Source organism: Alligator mississippiensis, chromosome 3 (assembly GCF_030867095.1).
Source record: "Alligator mississippiensis isolate rAllMis1 chromosome 3, rAllMis1, whole genome shotgun sequence".
In the NCBI taxonomy this organism is placed as follows: domain Eukaryota; kingdom Metazoa; phylum Chordata; order Crocodylia; family Alligatoridae; genus Alligator; species Alligator mississippiensis.
The window spans coordinates 43,634,003-43,651,817 of NC_081826.1; the positions used below are offsets into that span (position 1 = coordinate 43,634,003).

Genomic DNA, 17,815 nt, shown 5'->3' on the forward strand with positions numbered 1-17,815 from the left:
TATAGGGAGCAGACCAGGAAAGCCAAGGCTGCAACTGAACTCCAGCTGGCTTTGAGCATCAAGGACAATAAAAAGTCCTTTTTCAGATATGTGGGGAGCTGGAGGAAAAGCAGGGGCAACGTCGGACTCCTGCTGAACCAGATGGGGCAACTGACAACTGACGCCCAGGAAAAAGCCAACCTATTAAATAGGTACTTTGCGTCAGTCTTTCATCAGTCCCATGGGACGCCCATGCCCGCTACGGGACAGGGAAGTCTGGGTGAGGGTGATCCCCTGCCCTCCACTGATGCTGACTTCGTGAAGGAACATCTTGAGAAGCTGGATACCTTCAAGTCAGCCGGCCCTGACAATCTTCACCCCAGGGTACTCAAGGAGCTGGCGAGCATCATAGCCCAGCCTCTAGCACGGATCTTTGAAAACTCTTGGCGCTCTGGTGTAGTGCCCGAAGACTGAAAGAAGGCCAATGTGGTGCCTATCTTCAAGAAAGGGAGGAAAGTGGATCCGGCTAACTATAGGCCCATTAGCCTGACTTCTATCCCGGGGAAGATCTTAGAAAAGTTTATTAAAGAGGCCATCCTTAATGGACTGGCCGACGCCAACATCTTAAGGGATAGCCAGCACGGGTTTGTTGCGGGTAGGTCTTGCTTGACCAATCTCATTTCCTTCTACGACCAGGTGACCTATCACCTGGACAAGGGAGAAGAGATTGATGTCATATATCTTGACTTCAAAAAAGCCTTTGACCTGGTTTCCCATAATCACCTCTTAGAGAAACTGGCCAATTGTCGCCTTGGGTCCTCCATGATCCACTGGCTGGAAAATTGGCTCCGTGGTCGGACTCAGAGGGTAGTAATTGATGGAAGTCACTCATCATGGTGTCCTGTGACCAGTGGGGTCCCCCAAGGCTCTGTCCTTGGACCCATATTGTTCAACATCTTCATTAATGATGTGGACACTGGAGTCAGAAGCGGACTGGCCAAGTTCACCGATGACACCAAACTTTGGGGAAAAGCATCCACACCAGAAGACAGGCGGGTGATCCAGGCTGACCTGGACAGGCTCAGCAAGTGGGCAGACGAGAATCTGATGGTGTTCAACGCCAATAAATGCAAGGTTCTCCACCTTGGGAAGAAAAACCCACAGCATCCTTATAGGCTCGCAGTGCTATGTTGGCTAGCACTATGCAAGAAAGAGACTTGGGGGTCATCATTGACCACAAGATGAACATGAGCCTGCAGTGCGATGCTGCGGCTAGTAAAGCGACCAAAACGTTGGCTTGCATCCATACATGATTCTCAAGCAAATCCCGGGACGTCATTCTTCCCTTGTACTCGGCCTTGGTGAGGCTGCAGCTGGAGTACTGCAACCAGTTTTGGGCTCCACAATTCAAAAAGGATGTGGAGAAGCTTGAGAGAGTCCAGAGAAGAGCCACACACATGATCAGAGGTCAGGGAAGCAGACCCTACGATGACAGGCTGAGAGCCCTGGGGCTCTTTAGCCTGGAAAAGTGCAGGCTCAGGGGTGATCTGATGGCCACCTATAAGTTTATCAGGGGTGACCACCAGTATCTGGGGGAACATTTGTTCACCAGAGCGCCCCAAGGGATGATGAGTAGGTCGAATGGTCATAAACTACTACAAGACCGTTTCAGGCTGGACATAAGGAAGAATTTCTTTACTGTCTGAGCCCCCAAGGTCTGGAACAGCCTGCCATCGGAGGTGGTTCAAGCACTTATGTTGAACACCTTCAAGAGCAAACTGGATGCTCATCTTGCTGGGATCCTATGACCCCAGCTGACTTCCTGCCCTTTGGGCAGGGGGCTGGACTCGATGATCTTCTGAGGTCCCTTCCAGCCCTAATGTCTATGAAATCTATGAAATAACTGCTTGCATTTGCCAAACTGAGCATATTCCATCCCCTCCCAACTTCTGCATAAAGCAGGATTGTGAAACCGCCAGCCCATAGATCATGCTGTAGCTCAGGGCTGTGCTAGGCTTGGAAGGACTCTTCCTGTAATTCCTGTTCCTAGGTGCTCTGAGCTGAGACAGGGAGGGGGGTCCACAGGAGCCTGCCATCCCTGCACTCTCAGACACCCCCAGCTATCATCAGTGCAGCATGGAGATGGAACCTGTCTGATTCAAATGTAAGAGAGAAAGGTATGAGAGGAGACGAGGAAAAAAAAGGAGTATATAGGATAAGGAAGCTGGTGGGGCAAGAAAGTTTGATGGAGCAGAAGTGAAGAGACTGGAACTGGTCTGGCAAGGAAACTGAAAGATGAGAGGGAGGGTAAGCTGGGATATGTCTGGGCAAAGAGGCTGGCTGGGAGCGGAGAAGAGTCTGGGACAGGAAGCAGGGACAGCCCACAATTTTTGGGCCCTGTACAAGATATAGTTTTGGGGTCCCGTGATCCCCTGATCCAGTCGGGGATGGGCTGCGTGTGTGTGGGCTGTGCTGCAGGGTGGGGGGCGATGTGCGGGCAGCATGTGCTGGGGACGCCTGGGTTCCCTCCCTGGGGTTGGGGCGGGAGCAGAGCCAGGAACGCCTCCCCTGCTCAGCCCTTTAAACATGGTAGAGGCTGTGGAGGGCAAGTGGGGCATGGTCCCTTGGATGCGGGGCCCCCTGCGACCGCAGGTTCCTTAGGATAGGACAGGCTACCCTGCAGGTTAGTTATGGAAACTGAGATTGTCTGGACAAAGAGAAATGACTGGGATGAGAGGCATGAAGAAAGGACAGGACACCAGAACTGGATAAGCAAGGAGTGCGTAAGAGAGGACAGGGACAAGTTCTAGGGGAAGAGGCAAAAATAGTTCAAGCATGAAGAGATGGTTATGGTCATACCCACCACATCCTGGAATTGAGCCTAAGAGCTCATCATGGACTCTCATCAGTTCTTTGCTGTCTGTAACATCTCTGAAAAACACAGACAAATTGTCTCCCCCCTCTCCCCCAGGCTGATAAGCATAGGATGTCAGCCTAATATAATACTGCTTTCAATTCTCCATTTCAATACTCTGCTTACTCGAGTGACAAAGGTCTGTGTGGTAGAGTTGGCACTTACAGCGCTGAGGATAGGTTGTGTGACCATCAATATGATACTACGTAATGGAATTTCTTTCTTTTCAGCATGCTTTTTTAAACCCTAGGAAATTATGCACACTCTCCCCCCCCAACAAAGAATTGCCTATAGCTTCTGGGCAGATCACAGAATCCACAACATTCTCCCTGTTTAGCCAGCAATTAAATCCCTTTCTAGGCGAGGATCCAAACTTTTTCCTCGTTCCCTGGGTGCCCCTGAAAAGCTATACAGGTTTCCCTGAATTTATGCAGATTCTTTAGATGCGAATTTGCTGTTATGCGATGAGCATATTTAGACCCATAATTCATTATATGCAAGGTTCTTATGCAATCAGCATAGATGCCCTCCCGCCCAAGCAGGTAAGTCTGTGGGGGGAGGGGAAAGGGTCGTGGCCCCACTCATCCCAGCCCCACCTGCAGCGGCCCCGGGAGCAGCCGGTGCCAGTGGCCTGTACCCACTGGGCTGCACCATGCTCTGCCTGTCCCCCTGCACCTGGGCTCACCCCAGCTCCTGGGCTGTGCCGTGTCCTGGTGCAGGCAGCTGGTGTCGACCACTCCTGGGGCTACTCCAGCACGGGCCGGTGTGAGTGTGGACAAGCAGAGCCCCGGGTGGTGCGGGGCGCAGCACTCACCCCAGCCTTGGCTGCAGTGGCCCTGACCAACTGCCTGTACCAGGGCACAGCACAGGCCAGGAGCAGAGGTGAGTGGGGACAGGCAGAGCATGGTGCAGCCTAGCAGCTGCAGCAGCCGGTGCCGGCTGCTCCTGGGGCCACTGCATGTGGGGCTGGGGTGAGTGCCGCTCTGTTCCTTCTGCTTTGCTGCCTTGTGCAGCCCCGGGAGCAGCACCCCTCCCTCCGTCCCTTCCCTAGTCCTCCTTCCCTCCCTTGTAGCAAAACCCCCAGTTTTTCTTTTTTTAAATTTATTTTAAAATGCATTCCCTCCCCTTCCCCAACCATTTCTGACTTTTTTTCTCCCTCTCTATTCCCTATAGATAAGTATAAGTAAGCTAAGGTGTAGGATACACTTTAACATTTTATTTTAGGTATTAAGTTTTATTTTTCTCTCCCCTCTTCGCAAATAAGTGCCCTGCTATTTTGATATAGGTATCCACTGTTTTATAAGTGATAATTATTATGTCCGTATTGATTTTTTTCTTTACTGCTTTTATATTGTGTAATTACTGTTTTAGGCCTACATACGTAAGTTAGCATAAGCCATGTCAAGTTTCCATCTGGTGTCCCCTGACCTATGACTCATACCTACTCCTCCTATGTAACTTGGTTTCTGAATGAATGGGGGATGAATGAGGGTGTTTGAGAGACAATGGCAGTAGGTCTAAAAATAGCTCCCTCTGAATGACCAAATCATCAACACCAATACCTGGACCAAGGACCCAGCCCTTGGAAACACCCTCAGCATTCAAGAAACAAAAGATGAGGCAACCCACCATTGTGCCAGGCTGCACATGCTCAGTAAGAACACCTGGAACTCACTGGAACAAGACTGACCTTGCCTGGACAGGCCCTCCCCATAGAAGATCAGGGGTAGTCTGCCCCATAAAAGGGGTAGTGAAGACTGACTCCTTGGGATGCCCTCTCCATCTGGACCAGCACCATGCCACACCATCTATCCACCCAGAGGCCCTGCCGGCGACCCCTGTCTGGACAATACCTACTGATCAAGGACCCCTTTCCAGCCTGGATAGGTAGCTATCACCTTCCACCCCCTCTTCAACCAAGGACTTGGACTCTGTTTCTCTTCCCTACCTGGACTCCAACCCTTCCACTGAGTCTCTTTCTCCTGCTGCCATTGTGAGTGCTCATGTGTGTGTGTGCACCAATAACTTCATGGGGCTGTGTTGTGTGTTGTCTGTTTAATAAAACTTTTATTCGGACCCCTGAGTTGGGTTTGCTTTACTGCAGTCCAGTCCTGCTCCAATCGCTGTTCCTCGCCCCTCTAACTTCTGTCTCATTTCTCCCTCTTCTGCTTCTGGCTCACTGCCACCTCCAGCACCTGTCCTGAGCTCCTCTCTGCCTCCAAACCCCCTGTTTCTTTGCCACTGTCTTATCCCCACTGCCTTTTCCCCTGAGCTCCCAGGTTTCTGCCTCAGTTTCTTTCCTGGCTGTCTCCTCCTTGCCATCAGGCTTTTTTCCCTATGCACCAGTGACCTCAAGTAACCCTGGGGCTACTTGATCTTAAGTAACCCCAAGCCTCAGTTCCTCAGCCAGCTTCTTTCTAGTCCACCGGTTCTAATCCCAGTTCTGGCAACTTTCACTCCCCATACTTTAACCCTCTTTCTCACCTTAACCTTCCCCCAAGTATCCCAGGTACCCCAAGCACACACATACACACTGTCTCATCCAAGTTAGGAACTTACCTGTGTGTATGTGGGTTGTATGTGTGAACTGGTGAATGTGTATATATATGTCATTGTGTGCATAATATACAAATTAGTGATCTGTGTATGTGTACTGAGTGTGCGGGTATGGACAATTGATTTTTGTCCAACTTTTGGGGTGTATAGTGTATGTGCTTGAATTGGTGATAGGTATGCATGTGCCTAGACTGGTTTGGATGTGTATGTGCCTGAGTGTATGTGTGTGTGTGTGTATGCACCTAATTGATTTGTGTGTTTGTATATGTGCAACTGTGACACACCTTTCTGTCTAACAGTGCAATATTGAGATCTTGAGAGTTGTCCTGACCCCACAGGGCAACACCCTCACCACTATGGGAACCTATCCTCATTTGTTACTTTGTAAAGTGGGTTTGCTTTATGCAAATTCGATTTATGTGCTGTTCTCTGGGAACACATATATAGCATAAATCGAGGGAAACCTGTACAACCTTCACAAACAACTAATTTTGCTAGGCCTTTCATTCCCTAACAGCTCAGAAGATCCCTGGGTCCAACAGACCTTTCATCTTGTTAAAGGGAAATATGGTCCCCAGGGATACTGTAGACAATGGCCTCAGCCCAACAATCTTACAAAAACATCTGTTCTTTACACTTCTTTGTTGCAATGTAAACCTGTGTGCCGAGGAGGACCAGGGACAAACTGTGACAGACCCCACATCAGCAGTCACCTTTGTAGCTTACATGGCTCACATTGGACTTTCCCTCAAATACATTTAGTTCAGTTCTGTATCTGTGCTGGAGCAGGCCACCAGGTGGGGACTCCATGAAAGTGAGTATCTTCTTTTCCTTCTCAGGAGAACTCAAGGTCTAAAGGTCACACCCAAAGCAAGAAAGCAGAAGGAGCAGAAATCTTCCCACTTTGGGATCAGCTATGGCTGCTATGTACCAGTTGAGGAATGGGCAGATCAGCTCACCAGTTACAAATTACACTGCAGAACACCAGTTAACAGGTAAGAACTCACCCATGTGGTAGCATCTCCTACAGTACATCACCTCTAGTGCTTGCTGGGGAATACTGGCTGACAATTGACTTCAGAGAGAATTAACATCATTGAAGCTTGCAGCACTTAGGAGTTTTTCTGGCAGACTTTCATCTAGAGCTTATGAAGACCTTCCCCTCTCAGCTTGCATGATTTGATGCAATCACATTATGCAGTGGCATAGCTGAGATCAAAGTGCTTGTTTAAAAGAGTGTAAGATGCTATATTGCATGAAAAAAAAAAGATTTTCTCTTTACCTTTACTGCGGCTTTAGTTCTGAAAAAGAAAAGTGTGTGCAACTGGGTGGGATGGGTATCATAAAGAAGATATTAAAAATATTAAATTATCTGTGGCAAACTATGCCTCCCTGCTAGTATGTCATCTTGTCTTTCTGTCCATCAACTCTGGGCCTGCAAACTTTTGCTTACCAAATAAAACTCTTCTGAACTGAAGGAGAACGTCTTTAGCAAGGGTGACCTGAGGGTGGCAGCAGCAGCTTACAGTACTGTTCCATATTTCAGTGATGATTCAATGCACAGATGCAGATTTAACCAGATTGCAAAGAAGTGTTCATGTGGCAGTGTGGGTAATTCAGATTTCAGGGAGAGTTAGTAAAGTGAGATGCAAACAATAATGTAAGGATGAAACAGAGACAGAGTATTATGTGTATTTATTACTGATACAAATAGGAACCCTCGTCATGGACCAGGAGTACTCCCAACCATATCTGTACCACTTTACACTAAACTTTAAATGAAACTGATAAATGACCCTAAGCACATTGTGTGGAATGAGCTTCTGTGTATAAATGTGGTGCAGTTTCCATTTTTCTATATCAAAATCAGAGATGTACATATTGGGAAGCAGATTTATTGAACAACTCATCTGTAAACAAAATAAGATTTCATTACACATTTTAGTGAATGCTGAAATGTAGGCAACTCACTTCTGCCTAGCTGTCTCTGTAGAAACTTTAGTCAAAACTTTTGATACTTGGAAGTGTAGTAGAAATGCTAAAGATGCCAGACAGTTACATTTTCATCAGGTAAGTTTCCTAGGCACTAACTCCCTGCTTTTGGGAATGCCCAGAAGTGCCTTAACACCTGACCATGCCAAGCAGCTGAGCACCAAAGCCCTGTTGAGATCAATCCACAAACGAACTGTGGTCTCTTGTCTCACCTATGGGATTCAGTCCTTTAGGCTTTCACAGAATACCTCCCTCCAAATTGGGTTGTATCCAAAACCCCGAATGGAGCAGCCCACCCTTACTCAACAGAGCAGTCACCCAGGAGATCCCAGGTTCAACCCTGTCCTCTGTTTGAAGGGATTTAAGCCTAGCTTTCCTACCTCTAGCCACTATGCTTTATGGTAGTTGAGGTCAAGGTGTTCTCAGTCCCTACTGTTAAAGTAGTTCCACTTTGCATGGAATAAATAAGTATCTAGAGAAACACAGGGGGAGCAAGTAAGCATGACTAGCTCTGTAGCAAGAGCATTCAGATAGAATGGAGGGAGACCTTAGCATCACTCTTTGCTCACTCCTATGAAAGCTTCACAATAGAAAACATTCATAATGGAGTACTTTATAGCCAGGAATCCTTATAACCTTCACTTGAGGAGACAGGTTCAAGTCGCATCAATCAGAAAAAAGTTGAACTTTTGTCTCCCACAAAGTTATCCAACCCCAGGACTGTTCAGTAAAAATAAGAAGGTATCACACAAAGGGTAGCTTACAGGGTTCACAACTATGTATCGCAACTGGAGGCAAGCACCTCTCTGCAGCCGAGGTTAGGCACCTTTAAGACTTGCCCTTACAGCTCATTGTACCGGCTGTTGCCAAATCCATGGAGCCAAATTCTCTGCAGACATTGTGTAGGGAGCCTAGGCACTAAGCACAGAGAACCTACATGTTAGATGCTGCAGTGCCTCAGTCTTTCAGTGAATCTAGCTCAAGTCTAACTCCTTGGGTCTGGCAGGTTGTTCTCAGCAGGAGAAAAGTGGCGACACATTACTCTTGTGCTCCCTTAATTTTCAGTGCATGTAGGAACCTTTCAGCCCCTCAAGAAACTTAGATCTAGTCTCAGGGCCCAGACTGCTCTTCAAGTCAAAAGAATTCCTCAGGAGAGCAGGCAGCAATTGCTGCCACAGTCATCACCAATGGGCCCTTCTGAACATTGTTTTATTGCTAATGGGACTGGGGAAAGGCTATTTCAGCACTTGCAAAAATTGGCCTTGAGACTGGCTTTAATGAATACATATTAACAAAAAACTGTCATTGATTTGTCTAGAATTGTGTCCCAAATGCCCTACTATGGTGTGATACTGAGAGGAGCAAATCCTTGGGGAAAAGCCATACCATGTGAGAGAGGGAGTGGGGAAGAAGCATAGGCTTCTACCTTCCCACCCAGCAAAATTTGCTCAGCACAGAATGGGACACGGAGAAAAAAAAAAGAAGCAAGGAGGGGCAGCAGCAGACGGAGAAGACTGAGAAGTGCACTGAGCCATCATGCTTCTTCTGGAGTGAAGTCAGGCTAAAGAAAATGCTGCAGTGGAAATACTGTTTCCCTCACATAAGCCATAAATCTCATTATGTAGTCACAGAGCACAGCCAGGCATGGCTGACAGCAGCAGCATAGCTACAGATCCTGTCCATTCTGTCACAGGATGAGAGCCCATAAAGGAGTGCAGGGGATCTGTGGGGATGCCCCTCTGCAGATCCTTACTCAGCCCCATCCTTTTTAAGTGCTACCCACTTCAAACCCTCTATTAGTCCTGTGAAGTGGGGCAGACAGATAATGGCTTGTCTTAGTTTGCTACTCCCTGCATGATTTGCACAGAAAAAGGAACATGTGGCTCTTTGTTCTTACTGCTCTGTTTCACAGAATTTGAAATGTGCTTCATAATGAATAACAGGTGTGCTGATTGGCTGGGCCAATAAGAAAGTGCCCTGGGTCAAAGCAGCAGTTTGTTATTTCGCCTGTCTCTTGTCCTTTACATGATCCCAAGACCTGAGGTTTGACCCTTCCAGGGACTCTGGAATTTTGTCACTTCACCGTGCAATACAATGTTCTCTCCCGCTGCTTCAGGATGAGTTGTACATGCAGAGCGCTTGCACCACGAAGGCTTACAGTGAGTCTCCATGTTAGACTACAGCATAGAGAAGACAAGTCTGGGCTGGCATTAGCTGGCTGGCTCTGATACAGGTAGGAGTCTAACTGTGGTAGCACAAAGTTCCACGTGGGATAATTTACCTTGCCTCCTGCTAGATGGACTGCTATAGTTAGATTGTTTCCACTACCTGAGCCATCTTGTTTTCAGCTAGCCTGGGTATCTCTACACCACAAGCAGTCTTCAGTGTTGACATATGCATAGTCACATTTCCCTCTGCTGGTGCTAAAAGCAGTCTTGCTCCTAGTTTAGCAAACCTAATGCTCAAAACGAGTGTCAGCAAAGGGCCAGCTCCCTAATATGTTGCGAGTTCAGCAACAACACCCTGGACACTCCTTGGTTGAACTAACAGTTATTTATTATTTAATTCTCTGGAATCATATCCAGGATGAATCTTAACAATGGCTTTCAGTCTAGGTATGCAGAACTTATACTTGCTCTGCTTCCAACTTGACCTAGTCCCATCCTGTGGAGAGAGAGGCACCAAGAATGCCTTTGGCTTCTCACACCAGAGACAATGGAGTCCCCAGTGCTGCAAAATGGTCACAAGCAAACTGAACCCAGGCGTAGGGTTATCAGTAGGAGAACACCCGCACAGCTGGTCCACATGATGTCTCCAAGCTTGTCTGTTATCAGTCTGTATATGATATGGGTCCTGTGGCACTTACAATTTTATATTGAACCCACTGTGGTCCAGTCCTGTAGTTCCAAGCAAACACAGGTCTCTTGTGAAATGAAAAGACATAAGGTATCAGATGCTAATGCAGAGTCCAACTCCTTTTCTTCCCTAAACTGCATGTCTCTCACAAGGTCTGGCTTAACACAGTCAAGGCATGTCTTGAGATGACAAACCATAAGAAGCTCTGATGGGCTGGACCCTATGGTAGGGCAAGGAATTAAATGTTGAGCAAACGGAAATCTGGTAGGCCAGTCTCCTACAACAGTCCTTTTCAGTGCACCTTTTGTAGTCTGCACCATTCACTCAGCTTGCCCATTGGCCTGTGGCCTGCGAGGTGCAATGGTAACAGTTCAAACGACATTACAGCTGGCAAAATCTTGGAACTGCTAAGGTGAATGCACTGCCATTATCAGAAACGATAGTGTTGGGCCACCCCATGGGTTGCAAACAGCTGACTGAGAGCTGTTATAGTGTCAGTTGATGTAAGAGTTGAGACAGTAATCACTTCAAGCCATTTTGAGTATGTCAACAACAATTAAGAAGTTCTTACCTTGAAAAGGTCCAGCAAAATCAATGTGGATGCATGACCAGGGTTCCTTTGTCATTTCCCAAGGGAATACTGGTGCCTTTGGTGGATTATGATGGGTTGGTTGACAAATGCTGCACTCCCTCACAACCTTTTCTATGTCATTGTCCGTACCTGGCCACCATACATAACCTCTAGTCAGCGCTTTCATCCTCACAATGCCTGGGTGTGCTGCGTGCAGCGTTGTCAGTATGATTTTGTAGCAGAAAGCCCCCTTTTCCTCTTGCCTGCAGTTGCTCTCCCCTCCTTGGATATGTTTTTCCTCTTCTACCTTTTCTTCCTTCCTCTTACTTTCACTTTAAGATAAGGAATTGTGTTTAAAGTTTGTATGTGTGCTTTTTGTATCTCCCCTTGTATTTTGGTATTTTTATCTATTTGTGTGCCATGGCATTACTCTTGTAGCTTATATTTTATACTCCTCACCTTTTAACTAAATGTGTTTAGTTTCAGAAGTAAGTTATACATTGTAACAATGTTAACAAGGGCAGGGATTAAACTGCTGCTTCCCTGTATCAGGCGGGCCCCTGAAAGAGCGAGTGAATCAGTGATTGAATGCATAACACAGTAGCAGACAGCAATTAACACCTAGGGAAACGGTAGATCAACCAATGGAAGAAATCAATAGGAGACAATGTAGCAACCGGGAATTCTCTAAACTTTACTGTTCAAGGGCTAGAAGCCCCTAGTCTGAGTTAATCAATGCCGGGGACCAACTTTTGGGCTGAATATCTCCAGATCGACTGCTCCCAGAGCCCTATTCAAAATTCATCAATGGACTCCCAAACCTGCACGTACATGCAGACGACCCCCGGGGCTGACAGATGCCATCCAATAGCCACCGAGGGGGAAGTCCCATGAGGGTCAACGACCCCTGGATTGGACAAACCTGAAAGTTGGGGAGTCACCAAAGTCTGCCAAGGACAGATAAAACACAGTGAAAATTGACCCTCAGTGGCACCTTCTTGATCTCTAACTTGACCAGCACCCGACCTGTCCAGCCAGAAGGACCAGCCAGCGACCCCCTTCTGGAGGATAACACCACGCTGAAAGAAGCCTCTACTGGCCATCAACGGCAGACTCCAGTGCCTGTGGGATAGGTATACCTGACTCTTGTAGCTCACTACTGTGTGCGTGCATGTGTGTGTGGGGACCTGCCCCAAGGTTTATGATTTGACTTCATTATAGTGTTTCAATCCTCCTAATAAACCAGAATTTTAACGATCCCAAGTTGAACATTTGTAGCCAACAATTTGTCATCCTGCTTCTGGAATTATGACATGAGTTCCCCACAAGAGGCAACCCTTGTGTGCAGACAGCTTATGCCGATGTGATGAAAGTGGCCTGAATACCTCAGCCAATTTGTCTGCAGGCCAGCCCCTCCACACCCAGCTGAGGACATGGGCAAGGATAGGGTCTTTTGCTATCTGATCAGCCTGAAGAAGGGCTTCTGGCATAGATTCCAACATGAGGACTTCCACTGGAGGAGGAGTAGCACAATCAAACCAATGTGGTCCCCATTTTCAAAAAAAGGGAGGAGGGAGGAGCCAGGCAACTTTAGGCCCATTAGTTTTACTTTAGTCCTGGGAAAGCTCTTTGAAAAAATTATCCAGGAGCACATCTGGGAGGGACCAGCAGGGGGGGAGGATGCTCAAGGGCAACCAGCATGGGTTCATTAAGGGCAGGTCCTGTCAGACCAACCTGATAGCCTTTTATGATCAGGTCACAAAACTATTGAATGCAGGTGTCTCAGTGGATGTAGTCTTTCTGGACTTCAGGAAGGCCTTTGACACAGTCTCCCACCCCATTCTCATGAAAAAGCTAGGCAACTGTGGCATTGATACCTACACAGTCAGATGGGTCACAAATTGGCTAGGGGGCTGCACCCAGAGAGTGGTGGTGGATGGGTCATATTCAACCTGGAGGGAGGTGGGCAGTGGAGTCCTCCAGGGTTTGGTCCTCAGACCCGTACTGTTCAATTTCTTTATCAGCAACTTGGACAAGGGGGTGAAAAGTACCCTGTTCAAATTTGCTGACAACACCAAGATCTGGGGTGAGGTGGGCACGCTAAAAGGTAGGGAGAGGATACAACTGGACCTGGACAGGTTATAGGGGTGGGCGAATGCGAATAAGATGGGATTCAATACAGACAAGTGCAGGGTACTGCACTTGGGCAGAAAGAACCTACAGGCTGGGGAACTCCCTTCTCAAAAGCACAAGAGGCAGAAAGAGATCTTGGAGTCATTATTGATTCTAAAATGAACATGGGCCGACAATGTGAGGACACGGTCAGCAAGGCCAACCTTACCTTGTCATGCATCCACAGATGCATCACGAGCAGGTCCAAAGAGGTGATCCTCTCCCTCTTTGTGACACTGGTCAGGCCATAGCTGGAGTACTGTGTCCAGTTCTGGGTGCCGCACTGCAGGAGGGATGAGGCCAGCATTGAGAGGGTCCAGAGGAGGGCCACTCGCATGATCAGGGGGTAGCAGGGCAGGCCCTGCAAGGAGAGGCTAAGGGATCTGGACCTGTTCAGCCTTCACAAGAGAAGGCTGAGAGGGGATCTAGTGGCCATCTATAAACTTACCAGAGGGGAATGGGCCAGACCCTGTTCCTCCAAGCGCCTCCTGGAGTAACAAGGAATAACAGCCACAAGTTGATTGAGAGTAGGTTCAGGCTAGGCATCAGGAGGCACTACTTCAGTCAGGGCAGCCAGGATCTGGAACCAGCTTCTAAGGGAGGTGGTGCTGGCTCTTACCTTAGGGGTCTTTAAAAGGAGGCTTGATAATTACTTAGCTGGGGTCATATGAGCTTAACTTAGTGGGGGTCATGTGAGCTCAGTATTGATTCCTGCCCAGGGAAGGGGGTCAGACTTGATGATCTGCTCAGGTCCCCTCCAACCCTACATCTATGAATCTATGTCTCAGTGTAGAAGACAGAGTGAGAAAGAAGGAGAAAAAAACTCCACTCAGACAAGGTGATGAGCACTAGAGACTGACTAAAATATAGAACAATAGATGCAAGCATCTGCCCCAGATAGGGGCTGGGCTTTGGGTGAAAGCCCTACATTGGACACTCATACGTATTGGGCTCCTGGCCCTCTGGTTTCCACCCCCCTTGCTGGGGCTCCTCATCTCCGCCCCCTCACTGGGGCCACAGGGCTTCCCTCCTCAGTGGGCTCAGATGGCCGTAGCCATGCCTGGCCCCCAACTACCTCTCCTCAGGGTCTTGCACACCACAGGGCTCAGGTGGCCACAGCCATGCCTGGCTCCCAACTACCTCCAATAATAAGTGACCCATCCAAAGGTGAGGCCTGGGGTTAAGGCACCCCTACCCACCTTTCACCAGGGTGGTAACTGGCCTGGCATTCCCTGGGGGCTCCTGCACCACTGAGAGCCCCACCAGGCCACCCACTCCCAGCAGGGTGCGGCTTTAGGTCATGCCCAGGACCAGGACCAGGAGCCTCCTAGCCATCCCTTATACCTCCTGCCCTTACCCTCAGGATGTTGCTTGCAACTATGCAATGTTACTGCCTGGCCTGCCAGTAGCAAACTGCTCTGTTTATATAGGCAGTCAGAGATCTAAAATGGCTGCCACAATCAACCACCTACTGGCTGCTTGGCTCAGCTCTTAAAGTGGCAGGCACCAACAGTGCCCTGCCACATCCTGCAATGATTGCCAATGCTTCTTTATCAATCTGTGTGTAATTCTTCTCTGTTGAAGTCATTGTTCTTGAGTAAAAAGCAACAGGTGTGTCCATGCCATCAGGCAATGTGTGACTGAGGACAGTGCCAACACCAAACAGCAAGGCATCACAAGTAATGGACAGTGGCTTCTGCTCATCATAGTGAACAAGGACAGAGTCTGATGTCAGCAACTTCTTGATGCCCTGGAAGGCTTTGTTGTGCTGGCAAGTCCACTTCCACTGAGCTCCTTTATCCAGTAAGTGATGAAGGGGCTCTGCTATGCTGGCTTTGTTTTTCAAGAAGATATAGTAAAAATTGAGAAGTCCTAAGAATGCTTGAAGATTCTGTCTGCATTTTGGTATAGGGGCATCATGTATTGCTTTTACCTTGTCTTCAACTGGGTGAATGCCACAAGCATCAATTTGATATTCTAAAGTTGATACTGGAAACTCCCAGTTGACAGTTCTCTCCTTTTACTCTGATACCTGCTTTATCGAATCTCTATAAAACTTCTCTGAGTCTCTCAGTGAGTTTCTCTCTAGACGGCCCCATGATCAACACATCAACAAAGTACAATCCCAGGAATTCCTGCTAGCATTTTCTCCATGAACCACTGGAAAATTCCTGATGCCCCAGAAATTCCAAACTGGAGGCGCTTGACACAGAACGCTTCCTGGTATGTAATTATTGTTTGGGCCTCCGCAGCCTTGTCATCTACTATCAATTGCTGATATGCCTGAGCGAGGTCAAGTTTGGCAAAAACCTTCCCTCCTGCAAGAACAGACAGTAACTGGTTAATGGCAGGCCCTGGGTGCGGGTCCTGCTTAAGTGCTTTATTAACAGTGCACTTGTAATCCCCACAGATGCGAACACTGCCATTAGGTTTTAAAACAGGAACAATTGGTGTAGCCCAGCTTGTATGTATGATTGGCTCAAGGACCCCTTGCATATAAGCTGATCTAATTCTGCATCAATTTTCGGCCACAGTGCAAAAGGTCCATTCCGAGCCTTCATACAGATAGGGGCTATCACAGGTGGACCTGAGTAAGTTCCTAATTCCTCGGAGAATACCTGGGGAAACTCTCTTGCAAACCTTTCCAGACTTTCTGTGCAGAGACTGTGTATGCCTTGAATACTGATTCCCAATGGTGAAAACCAATTTCTCCCCAGAAGACTTCTTCAGGAACCCTTAGTGGCAATGAGGGGTAGATGCTGTCTAACAGATCCATACTGGACATCTACACTGCAGCTACCCAAAGTTTCCACAGTCTGTCCATTGTAGTCACACAGGCGACACTCAGGTTTCACTAACTTGGGGAGAGGGTGCCAAAACAACTGGAAGAATGTGTTTTCATCTATGAGGGATACTCCTGAACCCAAGTCAACTTCCATTTTGCACTTCTTTCCATTTATTACTACTGTTGAAATCATCTCAGAACCTTGAGGTTCAACAACACCAACATTTTCAATCAAATATAGTTTTTGTACCTCACGTTCTGGGGAGGACTGTACTCTGGGAGTGGTTTGGGAGTGAATACATTTGCCACAGTCTTTTTGTCTCCTGGAACTGGCCTTCGAGTGGCAAACCCTCTCTATGTGGCCCCCCTTCTCGCAGGCATGACACTCCACATTCCTAACCCTGCACTCCCTTTGTCTATGTTGGCCATCACAACTCAAACATGTCTCTAGATTAATTGGCTTACGTGGTGCTGTTGGTGAGAGTATAATCTGCTGAATTTGCTGGTGATGATCTGATCCTTGATCTTTTTGGTGTAAGTGGACTTTGCTGGAGAATGCCTAGCAAATTTCTCTCACAGTATGGGATGCTGCTTCAGCTGCCAAAGCTTTTTCTTATGTGGTAGCCAAGGTCAAATCTCATTCAGAGAGCAGGCACCATTGGATTGCTCCATCTTGAACCCCACAGATGAGACAGTCGTGAAACAGGCCATCCAGGAGATCACCAAACTCACAAAATTTGTCAAGGTGACAGAGCTCAGCCAGGTAATCTGCTCTGCCTTCGTTGGCCTCTTCGTCCTGTTTAAAAAAAAGAAATCTCTGCAGTGTAACAGATGGCCTTCTAAATGTGCCTTTAGAAGGGCAATTAGTTCAGCATAAGACTTAGTGTTTGGTAAGGCAGGTGCTGTGAGGGAACAAACAGTGGCAAATGTTTTGGCACCACAGATCATCAGGAGGATCGCACACTTCTGTGCTGGGTTTTCCGCTTTGTTGGCTTCCAGGTAATAGGATAGCCTTTCCGCATTAGAGTCCCAAGAAGCTGGCTGGCTCGCATCAAATTCTTCTGTGACCCAATGTAGCCATTTAACTAACATCAGAGGTATTAGAAAGAAAAAGAAGAAGAAAAAATACTTCCCTCTGATCACAAAACACAGCCTGGTCTCCGAACAGGGTCCCACAATCTCGGGGTGTCTTTTCAGCAAAGCATCCCATACTCATTACCTGATGATCTGTTGTGAGTTTAGCAACAACACCCGGGACACTCCTGGGTTGAACTAACAGTTATTTATTATTATAACTCTCTGGAATCATATCCAGGGTGGATCTTAACAGTTGCATCAGTCTATGTATGAATATCTTATACCTGTTGTGCCTCTGACTTGACCCAGTCCAGTCCTGTGGAGAGAGGCACCAAGAATGTCTCTGGCTCCTCATGGCAGATAACAGGGAGTCTCCAGTACTGCAAAACTGCCATAAGCAAACTGAACCCTGCAGTGCTGAACATGAGGGCTTTGGCCTTCAAGGGACAGTGCAAGGAAAACACAATAAGACACAACACTTTCTACTGCAACTGGGTGTTTTTCAGCATGTATGTCTCTATCATGCCTTTGTTCTAGATCTACAAGCAGGCAAGAATAGTGGAGCACAGAACTGCAGCAGCTCTCCCTCCACCAACAGGGCCATTTATCCCAATGTCCACCTCAGTCTCATGTGTCCCCCTGGAGAGCTGGGCTATGGGGAGGCAAGTGAGTAGAGCAGCCAGCAAAGGAAAGGAGAGAGTTAGTGCTCAATGCTCAGCAGCCATCAAAAAGGCAAACAAAATGTTAGGAATTATTAAGAAGGGAATTGTAAACAAAACAATTCCCACTACCTTGGGGGTCTTTAAGAGGAGGCTAGACATGCACCTGGCTGTGGTCGTCTGATCCCAGTGCTCTTTCCCGCCTAGGGCTGGGGGTTGGACTGAATGATCTGCTTAGGTCCCTTCTGACCCAA

At 47.7% G+C, this 17,815-nt stretch overlaps 1 protein-coding gene across 1 annotated transcript in view; it reads left to right on the forward strand.

Moving 5' to 3' along the window:
* Positions 1–2,092: 2,092 nt before the first annotated feature.
* The window catches only part of GEM (GTP binding protein overexpressed in skeletal muscle), a 61,732-nt gene continuing 46,009 nt past the window's right edge, over positions 2,093–17,815 (forward strand). Inside the window, exons 1-2 of the mRNA XM_059723878.1 lie at positions 2,093–2,143; positions 6,289–6,444. Coding sequence (XP_059579861.1) covers positions 2,142–2,143; positions 6,289–6,444 — 158 coding nt within the window. The 5' untranslated portion in view covers positions 2,093–2,141. The remainder of the gene's footprint in view (positions 2,144–6,288; positions 6,445–17,815) is intronic.